Source organism: Plodia interpunctella, chromosome 17 (assembly GCF_027563975.2).
Source record: "Plodia interpunctella isolate USDA-ARS_2022_Savannah chromosome 17, ilPloInte3.2, whole genome shotgun sequence".
Taxonomy (NCBI): domain Eukaryota; kingdom Metazoa; phylum Arthropoda; class Insecta; order Lepidoptera; family Pyralidae; genus Plodia; species Plodia interpunctella.
In genome coordinates, this window is record NC_071310.1 from 4,951,592 (window position 1) to 4,968,548 (window position 16,957).

General features: G+C 39.3%; 3 protein-coding genes across 3 annotated transcripts; all 3 read right to left on the reverse strand.

Moving 5' to 3' along the window:
* Positions 1-226: 226 nt before the first annotated feature.
* TfIIA-S (Transcription-factor-IIA-S) lies at positions 227-1,327 on the reverse strand. The gene is made up of 4 exons (XM_053757948.2): positions 1,111-1,327; positions 889-1,016; positions 636-742; positions 227-359 (listed from the first exon to the last, which is right to left on the reverse strand). Exons 1-4 carry the CDS (start codon positions 1,180-1,182, stop codon positions 340-342), a joined length of 327 nt encoding a protein of 108 aa, XP_053613923.1. The 5' UTR covers positions 1,183-1,327; the 3' UTR covers positions 227-339.
* Positions 1,328-3,758: 2,431 nt separating this feature from the next.
* On the reverse strand, positions 3,759-6,399 carry LOC135309890 (trichohyalin-like). Its single transcript, XM_064436520.1, has 3 exons — positions 6,323-6,399; positions 4,328-6,285; positions 3,759-4,125 (listed from the first exon to the last, which is right to left on the reverse strand). Exons 1-2 carry the CDS (start codon positions 6,397-6,399, stop codon positions 4,848-4,850), a joined length of 1,515 nt encoding a protein of 504 aa, XP_064292590.1. The 3' UTR covers positions 3,759-4,125; positions 4,328-4,847.
* Positions 6,400-6,740: 341 nt separating this feature from the next.
* LOC128677316 (uncharacterized) lies at positions 6,741-15,512 on the reverse strand. Its single transcript, XM_064436521.1, has 7 exons — positions 15,485-15,512; positions 14,177-14,878; positions 13,372-14,130; positions 11,637-13,177; positions 11,333-11,546; positions 10,700-11,173; positions 6,741-10,616 (listed from the first exon to the last, which is right to left on the reverse strand). The coding sequence occupies exons 1-4, from the start codon at positions 15,510-15,512 to the stop codon at positions 12,456-12,458; spliced, it is 2,211 nt and encodes a 736-aa protein (XP_064292591.1). The 3' UTR covers positions 6,741-10,616; positions 10,700-11,173; positions 11,333-11,546; positions 11,637-12,455.
* Positions 15,513-16,957: the final 1,445 nt, after the last annotated feature.

Consider the following 16,957-nt stretch of genomic DNA (forward strand, 5'->3'; position numbering starts at 1 on the left):
TGAATATTCCTCACTCCATTTTACTAATTCTCAGCATAGCTCTTATACTTGGAATTATGGCTTGTCTATAAATGATTTTCATATAACACAATACCTAAAGCCATAAGAAATAGATCTATTACGATAAGATATGATACGATCGATTAAGATAAGAATATCTTAGCCTACCAGTATGGACACATCCTATATACCAATTTATATAGAATGTAATATAAATATACAAACATACCAATTATTGCCCACTGTTTATTTCAAAATAAAGAGATTTTCAACAAACATTTTGAGAATTACATATTTTTTCGAATTAAACTATAGTATTAACACACACATCATCAATGGTTACCTCCGGTCTTCAACATCTGTAAAAATAAAATTGGTATTTAACATATTGACTGAAATGAAGTTTCCTTACAAAATATAAACCTGAACTGAAATCAACATTCACATTGCACATTTATTTATGAGGCCTACATTCGAAACAACAACATTTTTGGTAAAGTAGAACAGATAAAATATAAATCATTACTATAAAATATTAGACTCTTCAAACTTAAAAATATTATTTTATAATGGAAATGTTCAGAGAGGAATCTTACTTTCATTGTGGTACTTAATAATGACAGATAGGTACTTACTTTTGCCATCACAAGCAACTATTTTCACTTTGTCCACTTTTGCAACCTCCTGCACTTCCCTGAACTCCACATCATTCAACATGAAAGTCCATACATTATCGCAGAACCTAGAACAAACAGTTTTATTAATTTCATAACCTTGGGGTTGTTATTTATTTCTTAAAATATGTTTAATTTATATTATGAATTGCCACAAAAATGAATACCAGAAAAACAATAATTCACATAAGTTAAATTAAAATTGGAAATCCACCTGTAAGTGTTTAATTTTCCTGCTTTGAATGTTAGCCTAGATTTCACCCTGTTGGATAGAGCCTGATTGATGGATTTATCAAATTGCAGCAATACTTTAATCGCCAACGCAGGAGTAATCTGCCCATACTGTAATAAAGGGGAAAAGGTTGTTATTTATTCTCTCCAAATATATATACAATGCCACAAGTGGTCCATTAGACACTGCAATAAACAAACTTACCTGTATCAATTCGTCCAAGCTTTCCTGGAGTGTATTGCCGATAGTGGTATTTCTGTACAGTTGGTAAGACATGTCTAATGATATTTATTCAATTTATTTTATAATAAATCGTCAAAAATTACTTTACGTACACCAATAACATGAATTAATTTTATTTTTATGTAGCAGGTAAATGCTTAGACAACCTGTCTGTCTACAAACAAATCAGCTATGTTTTTTGACATACCTAATTGACAAGTATGTTACTGCTTTGACTTTGACATAAGCAGAAGCAACAGATATAGCCGGTCGAACGAGTGTATTTTTTACGTCTCGAAATGGAGCCGTAAAAGTAGGAAAGTAGAATCTGGGCTCCTACGATTAATGTCTGGAAGGAACCGGGAAAACAGTGACAGAGAGAGAGAGCTAGTTCCGCGTTGAGAATTTCAGCTTTGTAAATGAAGGTCAAAATTTAGCATTATTCCATGGAATAGGGAGTGTAATACTGCACATTTATCCCGCCAGAGTACAACACTGTATGTTAGATAGGTACACAAAGGCTTTGCCGCCTTTTGCTATGTTAATTAAACCGTTTATTTTAGAATAATTTATAGTCCTTTCATTATATAAGCATTCGCTTGTGAAAATATACAACAATGTAGCATATTCGGGTGCCGAAATATTGGGAAAAATCGTTTTACATATGGTAAAAAAACTTCGAAAACTGGGATACGCCTCACGCTGTAAAATTTTCGAGTCAGTAAACTGCCGAAAAGAAGCTCTGAACACTTATTAAAATATGGATTAGACAAAACAGATTAATCTGTTTTTCCTTTATAAAAAAATTCATATAAAGCGCGTTTATTTTGAAATTGCTTTTGGGGCTTCGCCCACGCTTATTTCAGCATCCGCCTATAACTTATTATCTCTGGTTCATCACAATGTTACCTATACCAGATTTTAAATTAGACCGTCTAAAACCGCATCAGATCCTGTACAGTAGTTTTTGCGTGATACCTACGCGAACAAACAGACAGGTTAGACAAAACAGACAAAAACAAAAATTGTTTTGGCTTCTTTAAATCATCTCTTACATACATAGCCTACCTACTTACATTATATGTGCATATAGATGATTACTAGGTGGTAACCATTTACTAAATTTGAAAATCCATTTATCCATTTAGATCGCCACCCTCGTCCAAGTGTAAATTAGGATGGGGTCAATAGTCAACAATCAATCATAAAATGGTTAAATAGAATGAAACATGTACCTTTGTATAAGTATAGTTTATTTCAATTTTGTGTTAGCGGGTGTAGGTAATACCTACCTATTATAAATACAAAAATACGAGTAATAGTTTAATATTCTTCTACATGACAATTTTATATATAATAAATAAATAATACGTAAAGTAGCTCGTCGTCGTACCCATTTTTGGATTAGATGCAGGAACCTGAAATAGAGAAAAATTACGATTAGTGTGTTTATGAAGATAAAAACTAATCAAATCAGATTCTAAAAACAATGATTTAGTACTGAAAATGATCCCATGATGGGACAACTACACGGGGCTAGTGGTAAGACGAGATTTAGAGTTTATTGTTCCAAATATTTTGATCAATTACTGAAATTCAACATTTTTGGAATTCAATATAATAGTCCGGAATTATTTTTTAATATTTGTCTATAGCACATTGCATGTAGGATTCTAACCCACAACGGGATCTACATAGGTATATGGATTGTGCAAATGGCGGCACCAATTTGCAAAATGATTCGACTAAGAGATGGAATTAGGTAATTTACCTACCTTACTTACCTAATATAGCTTCTTGACGATTTTTATTGTTTTGCGCTCTCCTCTCCCTCTTGCTTTGTCCGCTGTCTCAATTCTGAAAAAATAATTAAATTTACTATTTTGATACACTGAAAAACAAACTAAGAACCGTAAGAAAATTTGAAATTATTCGCTAGTAAGTAGTCAGAAATAAAATAATATTGAATAATAAATACATCTACGAGATTGATTTTAGGGGACGTAAGAAATTTTGATGAAATTAAGAAAGGATAAAATATAATTTTCAAGGTATGTAAAATCCATTTTTCTCACAAAACATAAGTAGCGCAGATAGTAAAATAAAAAAAATAGATAAAAGGTTTACGGACTTTCTTTTATACGAGTGTGTTAATTGTTGCTAATTCGTAAGTGTCAACAAAGCAAATTTTAGTTTGATACTTACAATATAATTCGTTCCGGATTATCGATTTCTATAATTATTTCATGCATTTTGCCAATTTAACTAGTGGCTATTTACTTTCAATGTTCTGTCTTAATGATTCATCCTTTTATTCGTCGCTTCGTGTTACTTTAGGAATCCGCTATCTTTCATTTCTTGCTTCATTATTTTTCAAAGTTTCAATTCCTTGTATTGTTTATATTTCACCGGTGTTTTCTTTATTATTTTTTCTGCTTGCCGTGGTCTTTCTTCTACTATTGTTCAACTTCTTGCTTCAGATAATAGGTTGCTTTCGAGGTCTTTCTTTCTTTTTGCTTCCGGGGTCTTCTTTCTTCATCTTCTTGCTTCAGAGACTTCTTCCTTCATATACTTGCTTCCGAGTGCTGAAGTAATTTTAAGTTAAATATACTTTTTTGCACCACTTGGGATTTTTGTTAATCTTTTTTTTTTTTTTGTTATTGTGATTTCTTTTTTGTTCCATATTATTTTTGCTTTTTAATTATTTTTTTATAGATATTTGTAATATGAAATATTTTTTTTAATACCATTGGCAAACAAAAATCAATAAAGATTTATAATACCTGCAAATAAAAGTATAGAAAATTACTTTCATTGTCGATGTCGTCATTTTAGTAAGCTTCAGAGGTCTTCTTTCTTCATCTTCTTCCCAAAGTCTTCTTTCTTCATCAGATAATAGGTTGCTTTCGAGGTCTTTCTTTCTTTTTGCTTCCGGGGTCTTCTTTCTTCATCTTCTTGCTTCAGAGACTTCTTCCTTCATATACTTGCTTCCGAGTGCTGAAGTAATTTTAAGTTAAATATACTTTTTTGCACCACTTGGGATTTTTGTTAATCTTTTTTTTTTTTTTGTTATTGTGATTTCTTTTTTCTTCCATATTATTTTTGCTTTTTAATTATTTTTTTATAGATATTTGTAATATGAAATATTTTTTTTAATACCATTGGCAAACAAAAATCAATAAAGATTTATAATAGGTACCTGCAAATAAAAGTATAGAAAATTACTTTCATTGTCGATGTCGTCATTTTAGTAAGCTTCAGAGGTCTTCTTTCTTCATCTTCTTCCCAAAGTCTTCTTTCTTCATCTTCTTCCCAAAGTCTTCTTTCTTCATCTTCTTCCCAAAGTCTTCTTTCTTCATTTTCCGAAGTCTTCTTTCTTTATCTTCTTGCTTCAGAGGTCTTCTTTCTACATCTTCTTACCTTTGCTGTCTTCTTTTCATATTTTAGCTGAAGTAATTTTAAGTAAAAACATTGTTTTGCCACCACTTTGATTTTTTGTTAATTTTTTTTTCTTTTTTATTCTGATTTCTTTTTTCTTCCATATTAGAACATTTTCTGATTTCGGCACAATTTTTTTTTTTGCCTTTTATTTTTTTTATAAATATTTGTTTTATTGAATATTTTTTTAAATCCCATTGGCAAACAAAACTCAATAAAGATTTATAATACCTGCAAAAAATAGTAAAGATAATTTCTGTCGATTGTCGATGTCGTCGTTCTTAGGCTTCTTGCTTCAGAGGTCTTCTTTCTTCATCTTCTACCAGAGGTCTTCTTTCTTCATCTTCTACCAGAGGTCTTCTTTCTTCATCTTCTACCAGAGGTCTTCTTTCTTCATCTTCTACCAGAGGTCTTCTTTCTTCATCTTCTACCAGAGGTCTTCTTTCTTCATCTTCTACCAGAGGTCTTCTTTCTTCATCTTCTACCAGAGGTCTTCTTTCTTCATCTTCTACCAGAGGTCTTCTTTCTTCATCTTCTACCAGAGGTCTTCTTTCTTCATCTTCTACCAGAGGTCTTCTTTCTTCATCTTCTACCAGAGGTCTTCTTTCTTCATCTTCTACCAGAGGTCTTCTTTCTTCATCTTCTACCAGAGGTCTTCTTTCTTCATCTTCTACCAGAGGTCTTCTTTCTTCATCTTCTACCAGAGGTCTTCTTTCTTCATCTTCTACCAGAGGTCTTCTTTCTTCATCTTCTACCAGAGGTCTTCTTTCTTCATCTTCTACCAGAGGTCTTCTTTCTTCATCTTCTACCAGAGGTCTTCTTTCTTCATCTTCTACCAGAGGTCTTCTTTCTTCATCTTCTACCAGAGGTCTTCTTTCTTCATCTTCTACCAGAGGTCTTCTTTCTTCATCTTCTACCAGAGGTCTTCTTTCTTCATCTTCTACCAGAGGTCTTCTTTCTTCATCTTCTACCAGAGGTCTTCTTTCTTCATCTTCTACCAGAGGTCTTCTTTCTTCATCTTCTACCAGAGGTCTTCTTTCTTCATCTTCTACCAGAGGTCTTCTTTCTTCATCTTCTACCAGAGGTCTTCTTTCTTCATCTTCTACCAGAGGTCTTCTTTCTTCATCTTCTACCAGAGGTCTTCTTTCTTCATCTTCTACCAGAGGTCTTCTTTCTTCATCTTCTACCAGAGGTCTTCTTTCTTCATCTTCTACCAGAGGTCTTCTTTCTTCATCTTCTACCAGAGGTCTTCTTTCTTCATCTTCTACCAGAGGTCTTCTTTCTTCATCTTCTACCAGAGGTCTTCTTTCTTCATCTTCTACCAGAGGTCTTCTTTCTTCATCTTCTACCAGAGGTCTTCTTTCTTCATCTTCTACCAGAGGTCTTCTTTCTTCATCTTCTACCAGAGGTCTTCTTTCTTCATCTTCTACCAGAGGTCTTCTTTCTTCATCTTCTACCAGAGGTCTTCTTTCTTCATCTTCTACCAGAGGTCTTCTTTCTTCATCTTCTACCAGAGGTCTTCTTTCTTCATCTTCTACCAGAGGTCTTCTTTCTTCATCTTCTACCAGAGGTCTTCTTTCTTCATCTTCTACCAGAGGTCTTATTTCTTCATCTTCTACTAGAAGTCTTCTTTCTTCATCTTCTACCAGAAGTCTTCTTTTATCTTTCCGAAGCTTCTTCCCGAAGTCTTTCTTCACCTTCTTCCCCCAAGTCTTCTTTCTTCACCTTCTTCCTCAAGTCTTCTTTCTTCACCTACTTCCCGAAGTCTTCTTTGTTCATCTTCTTCCCGAAGTCTTCTTTCTTCACCTTCTTCCCGACGTCTTCTTTCTTCATCTTGTTTCCGAGGTCTTTCTTCATCACCTGGCTTCTGAGGTCTTCTTTTTCATCTTCTTACTTCACATATCTTCAATCCTCGTCTTTATACTTTTTGTCTTGACTTCTTCATCTTCATGATTTCTGATGTCTTCTTACTTCATCTTGCTTCAGAGATTTTCTTTTTTCATCTCGCTCCAAGGTCTTCTTTTGTCATGTTTTTCTTTTAGTATCTTACAATTTCGTAATTATGTTACTAATTGTAAGTTTTTTATTTTTATTTTATTTTGGCATCACTTTTTTTACCAATGCTTTTTATTAGGCACTAATTTTTTTGCCATTATTCCACATCTTATACTACAATTTTGTTTTTATGTATTTTTTTTATGCTTATAATTTATGTATTTTTTTATGCTTACAATATAGTTTTTGTAACCATTCGAATTTCTTTTCTTTTTAGGCATTATTTTTTTTGCCATTATTCCTTCATTTTTTTTAATTTATTGAAATATTACATACATTATTACTTACAAATTATATCATAATTATATACATTTATTAGGCCAGTTTATCATGAGAAAAAATATATATATTAGGCTGGAACATACTGTGGACTATGCTATTAGATATTGATTGTGGTAAGTAAGTATATCTCATCATCAGTTTGCTTTTTTTCTTTTACTAAATGTATAGTTTTCTCATACCATTTATGGAAGTAACATGGCTATACCAATCGCACGATTGTGATAATAGTATCTTTATTCATTCTGCAAATAATTAAAATTAAGAACCTGTGAACAAATCCGTTAGAATATCTCACCTATTTAAAGTTTAAATTAGTGTTTAATATCGGAGCTATGATTTATTCTTTGTGTCATTTTAAATATTGTTATATATTCTAGTATGTATTGTATTTTTATAAATTAAATTTTATTTTCATATATATCCTTTAACCTGTAAGAAATCAGTGGTTTGTTGCTTCGTACTCGTTTCTGAAATTATTTTTATGTAACATTCGCGTTTATGCACAATTTTGATTAATGCACATACAGCGAGCTCTTTTCCGATATATACTTCTTCCATTATATTTATCATTTCTTGCGATGATCGTTTATGGACGTAAATTATGTCAGTTACTTGATCAATTAAGATGTGATGAATGAGGCTCTGAAAAAATTTCTTGAAAATTCAAATTGTCTTGATGATGGCCTAGGAATGGACCTTTTTTTAATGAATAAGAGTAAATGGTCTTTTTAGTTTATAGGTCCTTCGAAGTCGTATTTTTTAACATTTACAAGGTCGACAGTTTTTACTGAAAATCTATTACTGGAGCCATCTTGCTTTCTTTTTTGAGAAGTAACGAATCTGTAAAGTGGTATCTTACTCACCAACATTTCACTAATATGGAGAAAAAAATACACATTTCGACAGCTTTTTACATTTCCAATTTTATTCTTTTCATTTTCTCTTCAGGAAAAATGTATTTTTCCAACATCGAATTTTATTTGAGCCGCTTTATGTATGGGTACCTAGGTATACTACTACACTAGTGTAGTAGTTTTTATTTATTATCTTTGTTCTGTAAATAAATTATTTGGAAAACTCACCGCAAAAAGTATATAGCTATACAATATGTAGATTCATTTCTTGACCATGTCAATAAATACTATGGCCCTGTAAGCTTATATTGATTAGGTGATGGATCCTTTTACTTTGCTTTTAATAATCATGTATTTAGCTATTTATTATCATGTTTGCTAATAACTGTCGTCATTTATTCGCTTTAAATCCTTTCAAATATTGCATGTTTTATTTTATCCCTGTGATCAAATACAATTTTAAAAAGATGTTACCTTTCACATTTCCATAATTTCAAGGGCGCTATGTTGATATCATTTCACCTGCAAATATACTGTTAGCTAACTCACCGAACCTCTGAGATTAACATATTCAAATTTGCTCGGATCTTTGATGATTTTTTGCATCTTGGCAACTTCTAATTTATCTTGGTAATATTATAGGTTTATTTTTTACTATATTCCGTGTTTTAATACCGTATATTCGTTTTTTTACCTGTTATGATAAATATTTTTGGCTATCTTGTCAATTTTATTAACATGTAACCTGCAAATGGCTAGATTAGCACACTTACCATGTTTTCATAAGTAGCCTTGTCATTGTGTTTGATGCAATAAGATTCTAATTATCCTTATAAAGTCCACTATATCAAAATTTCCACTGTACCTTATGAAGTATCGTATCCTTTGGACACTTACTTAGTTCTTATAAAGTTGCAGATTCCTTTTTCTGTTTTCTGGTAAACTGGTTCTCATATAACATATTATTTGGGATGATCTGGAAATTTACGTCACTTATGCTCCTAATAGTGTTAAAGGTATTTTTATTATAGATTTATTAAACCTTTTTGTTTATTCTGTATGTTCTAAATGGTTCAACGGAGTATGTACCTAATATACCTACTTAAATAATACATTTACCTTAAAAAGTTTCTGAAACAATATGATTAACATTTCGCATTTCGAAAATAAAATACTAACTAAAAACAAAGATAAGATATCATTTAAATTCTGTGAAACTTAATAAAGAAAAATAAGATATTAAAATTCTGTAAAAACAAAGATTAAAATTCTTCGCCGGCGATCTGATGACAAAAGAAACTTGCAGAAAATTTACATAGTCTTATTACAAAATCAAAGTAAACAAAAGTAAAAAAATGTCGCATCTTATGATTACCATAGAATTATTAATCTGAAAAATAAGTTCATAAAAACAAAAAATATATAATCTGTAGAATCTGAAAATCAATAATCAGCTGCAGGATGCCAGAGGCTACCAGCCACCGATTTTTAATATAGTAAACTTGACAGATTCAGATTACCTTGATTTTTTGAAGCAATAAAATGTTTACATATAGATTTTAGTTGGCACACATCAATTTCCTTATTGCGCTGCAGTCGCAAAATGTTAGGTATATTCAAGATATGATATGAATTAAGTCTATATTCATATTGATTTAATTGTATGGTAAATAACGCTTGTGGTCCGCCAAATTATTTTGACGCTCGTGAAAAACGTGATTCTGAAAATGAATTGACCAGCCAACGCTGGTGGGTGATTTGGTGCCTTCCACTGATATATTCCCAAATTATTCATTTATTTGTAAAATGTTGTAGGTACTTTTTCTTTGTTTACGGAGTCTGGTTCCAAGGAAGATGATGACAAAATACATTTCAGAGCTATAGTTTCTTCTTAGCTTCGTAATAATTATTGACTGATGCTCACGTTCAAGTTAGCTGTTGAATGTTGACTACTCCTCGTGGAATGTAGTAGGTAGATGTAGGTGATATATATCTCAAATGGTTGTTACTGGATGAACACTTTGCTCAAGATGTCAGTTAAAACCGTATCCACGCTTGAATATTCAATTCTACATCCACATACCTCTCTGGCAGGTTGTATAAACCGGTTTTTAATATAAGTAACCCCAAGTGTTTCCAAATAGTATTACGGTTAGGATACTAAATCCATGCAGACTAAAAGATCTAAAATAAAGACGCACATTTTGATATGACATAGAAACTGTACAACTTGCTGAATAATTTAGGCATTAAAAATACTCACGTCTAGTAGATTTGAGAGGTAAGTAGGTGCTTATATTCTCGCTAAGCTAGCCCAATAATAATATGTAATAGACAATTACCAGGTAGGCTCACTAACATAAAACGATCAGCGGGGCAGGGTTTTAATGTGACATCCAGTTTTGTCAACCACTTAATTCTGCAAAGAATACATCGCTTCTGCATGTAGAAATATTTATATATCCTATTTACAAGCCGATGTGATGCAAGATGCCATGTATTGCCTTGAATCTGGACTGCCATTTGATTGCAACGAGTGGTGCTCATCTACAAGTTAATGGTTACATGCCAAGTGCTCTTCAGATAACGTACCTAACTGCAATATCTAAGAAAATACGTCGCCAATTTATAGATAGGTATTTAGATGTCTCAATTTCATGTGTTTTTTTGATGTCCAATAAAGCCATGCGTTTTCTGTTAACTGCGGGCTGGGAAACATTTCAAAATGCAAACCTCTAGCTAGCAGACAGCTACAACAGTGACATCGACTAAGTTCTTTCTGATTTATAAATTGAAATACACACCATTAGACTGATGCTAGCAGTTTTGCTACGATTATTTAAATCGTCCATGCTGATTCTGTGAAACAAAACGAACCTTTTGGAGTACTGGTGCCAAAACAATAAATATACATTCTAATACTAGATTAAATTATTACTTACTTTATTTAGTACGGTAGCTGTTCTAATGCCGATACGAGTTGATCATGTCCAGATTGAGGATTCAATAATAGAGTTTACTAACAAATGCCAATCAATGAGAAGGTCACATTTCGCCTTTCTCACACTTATGTTTACACCACAGCATGTCTCTCTCCTTTGATGGGTCATGTTCATACATTATTGTTATATATACTCAGTAACGCATCTATTGAAATAATGTGACAGTCATTAGTTTGACTGAAATTTAAATTCCATCTTGCAGTTATTTTTTTTTAATAGTGCGAAATCATGAGCTCCTCGGGCAGACATAGTTTGTATATGCATGTTGAAATCGATTGACAAAAAGTAGCATCACGATATATTGACAGCCAAATGGTACGCACTATGGAGGCGGCAGGGCAGCTGGACTGGGACCAACTGCGCGTGGACGCAATGGTGGATGGAGCTATATGGAGCGGATCACCGTCAAGTTACCTGTAACGGCGGAAATATGGATGGCAACATTGACAGTTTTTTTTTCTTTCAGGAAATATATGCAACTTTGGCCTTTTTTTATAATATCAATTGATGCAACGAAGTGAAAGTAACGTTTCTATTAGGTACATGATAAACAACAACGGAACATCAATTTACCTCTGATTTTAATGTTTGTGTAATATGATGTCGGCCTGACACTCGCTTCGTGCAGGACAGCAGTATACAGAGCCGGCGGGCCATGGCCCGCCGCTTCTGAGGTGGCGGAACGCGACAAGCAGCCAGCGAAGTGAGGCGAAGAATAGAGGCGGGACACGCTGATAACTGACAGGAGAGCAAGACCAGCGAGCCATCTGGACCTCTTTTGAAGTTTCTGCAATGAGTTGATTCTGCAGCTGTCATCCCAATACTAACAAAAGAGCCAAGTAATCTTAAAGTTAAGAGAATACATGTGTCAATTTACCTTTGTATAATGAAGAATGAATAGGCGATGGGGCACCGGTAGGGCTGGCTGGGAAGTAGGACACGCGGCGAGGCGCCCGCAGAGACGGCTGGAAGCTGAACACGCGACGAGATGACGGCGGAAGCGGCTGGAAGACAGGACGCGCGACGAGGCACTGGCAGAGTCGGCTGGGCAGCCGGTGAAACCCCCGCGGAGAGGGCTCGGAGTCAGAACACACGACTAGGTGTCGGCAGAAGCGTCTGAGAGACGGGACACGCGACGAGACCGCTAGCAGCGGCAGCTGGGAAACAGGATACACGACGAGGTGCCGGCAGATGCGGTTGGCAGAACGCGCGAGGTGGTGTCGGTGGAAGTAGCTGGGAGGCAGGATACGCGACAAGGCGCTGACAAAGGCGGCTGGAAGGCAGGATACGCGACGAAGCGGCGGCAGAGGCAGCTGGGAGGTAAGATACGCGACGAGCAGACGAGAGCTGATCCTTTACAAGGCTCAACACGCGACCACGCGACGGATCCGACTTGCCTTGCCTCGCCGTTAATGTACCAGGTGTGAATATCTCGTTGTTTTGAAATATGACAATAGCATTTAATTGAGATTGAATCCAGATTAGATCCAGAAAACAACATCGAATACCTTAACCTAACTTAAAATTGAAAATTGAAGAAATTCTAATAGAGAATCTATCGGTGTGTGTAATGATTATTAGGTATTTGAACGTAATTACCTGGAACTTTTAAGCTTGTACTGTACGAATGGACAGTGTGCAGTGTGTATTGGACTTGCTTGCTTGTCCTGCATACCTGCATGGCGTTGACACAGAGCTAGGGATAAGAAGAGCTTTCGTAGAGGATGGATGACACGAGCTTCCGCAGGGCCGGGATGACACGAGCTCGCGCAGGGACGGGATGACAGGAGCTCCCGCAGAGGCGGGATGACAGGAGCTCCCGCAGAGGCGGGATGACAGGAGCTCCCGCAGAGGCGGGATGACAGGAGCTCCCGCAGAGGCGGGATGACAGGAGCTCCCGCAGAGGCGGGATGACACGAGCACCCGCAGAGACGATGACACAAGCACCCGCAGAGACGAGGACACGAGCACCCGCAGAGACGAGGACACGAGCACCCGCAGAGACGGGATGACACGAGGTCCCGCAAAGGCGAGATGACACGAGCACCCGTAGAGGCGGGATGATACGAGCTCCCGCAGAGGCGAGATGACACGAGCTCCCGCAGAGGCGAGATGACACGAGCTTCCGCAGAGGCGGGATGATACGAGCTTCCGCAGAGGCGAGATGACACGAGCTCCCGCAGAGGCGAGATGACACGAGCTTCCGCAGAGGCGAGATGACACGAGCTCCCGCAGAGGCGAGATGACACGAGCTTCCGCAGAGGCGAGATGACACGAGCTCCCGCAGAGGCGAGATGATACGAGAGAGGTGCCTGGGAGACGGGATACGCCAAGAGGTGATGACAGAAGCTGCTCGGAGGCATACACGCGACAAGCTGCCCACAAGAGTCGAAGGCGCGTCACGCGGCGGGCCGAATTCTGCAATGCCGTTAATTTGCTTGTTGTGAAGCCTCGTGTTGAAATATGACAATAGCATTTAATGGTGATAATTTGATACTGATAACAAAAATACCGACGCGCGCATATCTTAACTCAAATTTGATAATTGACAACTAACCTAAAAAAATCTATCGTTGTGATTATTAATACTAGGTATTTGTTAACGTAATTACCTGGAACTTGTATTGTACGGGTGGACTTGCTATCTTGACCTGCACACAGCAGCTGGCCGGCCGCAAGGCAAGGTCGGCAATGGCTCCCGCAGAGGAGGGATGTCACGAGCTCGCGCAGGTCCGGGATGACTCGAGTTCGCGCAGAGCCGGGATGACACGAGCTCCCGCAGAGGCGAGATGACACGAGCTCCCGCAGAGGCGAGATGACACGAGCTCCCGCAGAGGCGAGATGACACGAGCTCCCGCAGAGGCGAGATGACACGAGCTCCCGCAGAGGCGAGATGACACGAGCTCCCGCAGAGGCGAGATGACACGAGCTCCCGCAGAGGCGAGATGACACGAGCTCCCGCAGAGGCGAGATGACACGAGCTCCCGCAGAGGCGAGATGACACGAGCTCCCGCAGAGGCGAGATGACACGAGCTCCCGCAGAGGCGAGATGACACGAGCTCCCGCAGAGGCGAGATGACACGAGCTCCCGCAGAGGCGAGATGACACGAGCTCCCGCAGAGGCGAGATGACACGAGCTCCCGCAGAGGCGAGATGACACGAGCTCCCGCAGAGGCGAGATGACACGAGCTCCCGCAGAGGCGAGATGACACGAGCTCCCGCAGAGGCGAGATGACACGAGCTCCCGCAGAGGCGAGATGACACGAGCTCCCGCAGAGGCGAGATGACACGAGCTCCCGCAGAGGCGAGATGACACGAGCTCCCGCAGAGGCGAGATGACACGAGCTCACGCTGAGGCGAGATGACACGAGCTCACGCTGAGGCGAGATGACACAAGCTCTCGCCGGCCGGGATGACACCAGCACCCGCAAAGGCTGGATGACACGAGCTCGCAAAGGCGGGATGACACGAGCTCGCAGGGGCGGGATGACACGAACTCTCGCAGAGGCGGGATGACACGAGCTCCCGAAGAGGCGGGATGACACGAGCTCCCGCAGAGTCTGGATGACACGAGCTCCCGCAGAGGCGGGATGACACGAGCTCCCGCAGAGGCGGGATGACACGAGCTCCCGCAGAGGCGGGATGACACGAGCTCCCGCAGAGGCGGGATGACACGAGCTCCCGCAGAGGCGGGATGACACGAGCTCCCGCAGAGGCGGGGTGACACGAGCTCCCGCAGAGGCGGGATGACACGAGCTCCCGCAGAGGCGAGATGACACGAGCTCCCACAGAGGCGAGAGGACATGAGCTCCCGCAGAGGCGAGATGACACGAGCTCCCGCAGAGGAGAGATGACACGAGCTCCAGCAGAGGAGAGATGACACGAGCTCCCGCAGAGGCGAGATGACACGAGCTCCCGCAGAGGCGGGATGACACGAGCTCCCGCAGAGGCGAGATGACATGAGAGGTGACTGGGAGACGGGACACGCTAAGAGGTGATGGCAGAAGCTGCTCGGAGGCAGGACACGCGACAAGCTGCCCACAAGAGGTGGCTGGATATGCGAGGAGCTGACGAGAGCTGATACTTTGCAAGGCGCGTCACGCGGCGGGCCGAAGTTGCCTGCAATGCCGTTAATTTGCTTGCTGTGATACCTCGTGTTGAAATATGACAATAGAATTCAATGGTAATAATTTATAACGAAACCGACGCGCGCATATCTTAACTCAAATTTGATAATTGACAACTAACCTAAAAAATCTATCGTTGTGATTATTAATACTAGGTATTTGTTAACGTAATTACCTGGAACTTTTATTGTACGGGTGGACTTGCTTGCTTGACCTGCACACAGCAGCTGGCCGCAGAGGCAAGGTCGGCAATGGCTCCCGCAGAAGAGGGATGTCACGAGCTCCCGCTGAGGAGGAATTACACGAGCTCTCGCTGAGGAGGGATTACACGAGCTCTCGCTGAGGAGGGATTACACGAGCTCCCGCTGAGGAGTAATTACACGAGCTCCCGCTGAGGAGTAATTACACGAGCTCCCGCTGAGGAGGGAAGACAAGAGTTCCCGTACAGGCGCGATGGTACGAGCTTCCGCAGAAGGGATGACATGAACTTGCGCAGGGGCGGGATGTCACTTGCTTCCGCAGGGGCAGGATATCTCTAGCTCACGCAGTGACGAGATGACACGAGTTCCCGCAGAGGCAGGATGACGAGAGGTCCAACCTATGACGTCTTTTGGCAACACTGCCATTTCCATCTTTCGGCAACACTGCTATTTTGTACATATTACAAAATCACCCAAGTTTTGAAAATAAAAAGCCATGAGAATATTTTCGTTTACTGCACATACCAGCCTCAGCTGATCTCGCTGAATAGAAACATTTGTGAAGATATAGCAATCTATAGCATTGATCGTGAAGAGTTTAAGCATCTCACGAGACAGTCTATTTTCATATACATATATCGCATAGAGCTAATAGGTATCCATCTAAAATTTTAAAAGATTGAATCAATACCGGCTATGTAAACAGGAGGTCTGCCGAACCAGCTGTCAGTTCTTTACCCGTTGTAAGAAGAAACAAAATCTGTTGTACCAGACTAGCTCGAAGACAATCGCGGCGTGTGATGCCGGATGTAAAAAACAGGGGCGACGTCTGTGATGACAGGCTCGGTGTGTGATGCCGGCTGTGTGAGGTGTGGCGTATAGAATAGGCTCTCCAAAGATAAGCTTCGAAGACATGCGTTGTGCTGTGAGGACAGGCGTGGTGTCACGTAAATTATTCGGGCATGCTAAGTCTTGCGGTACTTTATGAACTGAAATTTGATATAAAATATCGCATTGGCCTTAACTACAAATGAGCAGTCAATCAGTTCTAGTATAGTCGTCCTGTCGACAAACGATTATCGAGACAGTTTTAGATCATGTTCACAGTTTGCTGTGCAACACACAGAATTTATCTTTATCAAGTGATTATGATAACTTTAAAGGTACATCATATTGATATATCTTACTAGATAGGATAATTGTTCTGTACCCGCTCCGCAGAGGCAAGATCTATTGTACCGGTTCGACTTCGTTGTTGGTTCGTCGGTTCGTTGGCACAGCGAGTGGCACTTTCTGTGAAGACTGTCATGGCGCAACAGTGCGAGACTCCGGCCGTCGGGACTGGCTCAGCGTGTGAGGCTCTGTCTCAGCGTGTGAGGCTCTGTGAGAGCACGGCATATGGCACCGCGGCTGTGATAGGCGCGGTCCAATGATACCGGCTGTGAAAATAGGCGCGGTCTTTGATGTGGGCTGTGAAGATGAGCCTTATCTATACTATATTAATCTTTTGCAAACTGAAAATTGAGGCAAAAGTATCGTAGTGACCTACATTAAGACAGATAGTTTAATTACAACAAAGTGATACCGGCTGTATAGACAGGCGCGGTCTGCGGAACCAACTGCGTAGACACGGTTTGTGTGACGCACCGACTCACACTGGTTCGAAAATCGTATATGGTGGACTTAGGGATCAAAGTGCAGCTATCACGCTGATTTTTTTTTTACATACTCCTTTTAACAATAGCTTTGACTTTTGTTAATAAGGTTTTTGCTAAAAAGTGCATTTTCATATTTAAAAAAAATACTGTTTATTTTTTTGTATGGAGAAAAAGTAATAATCATAAAAATCTTTGAAATGGTAATACTGTTAG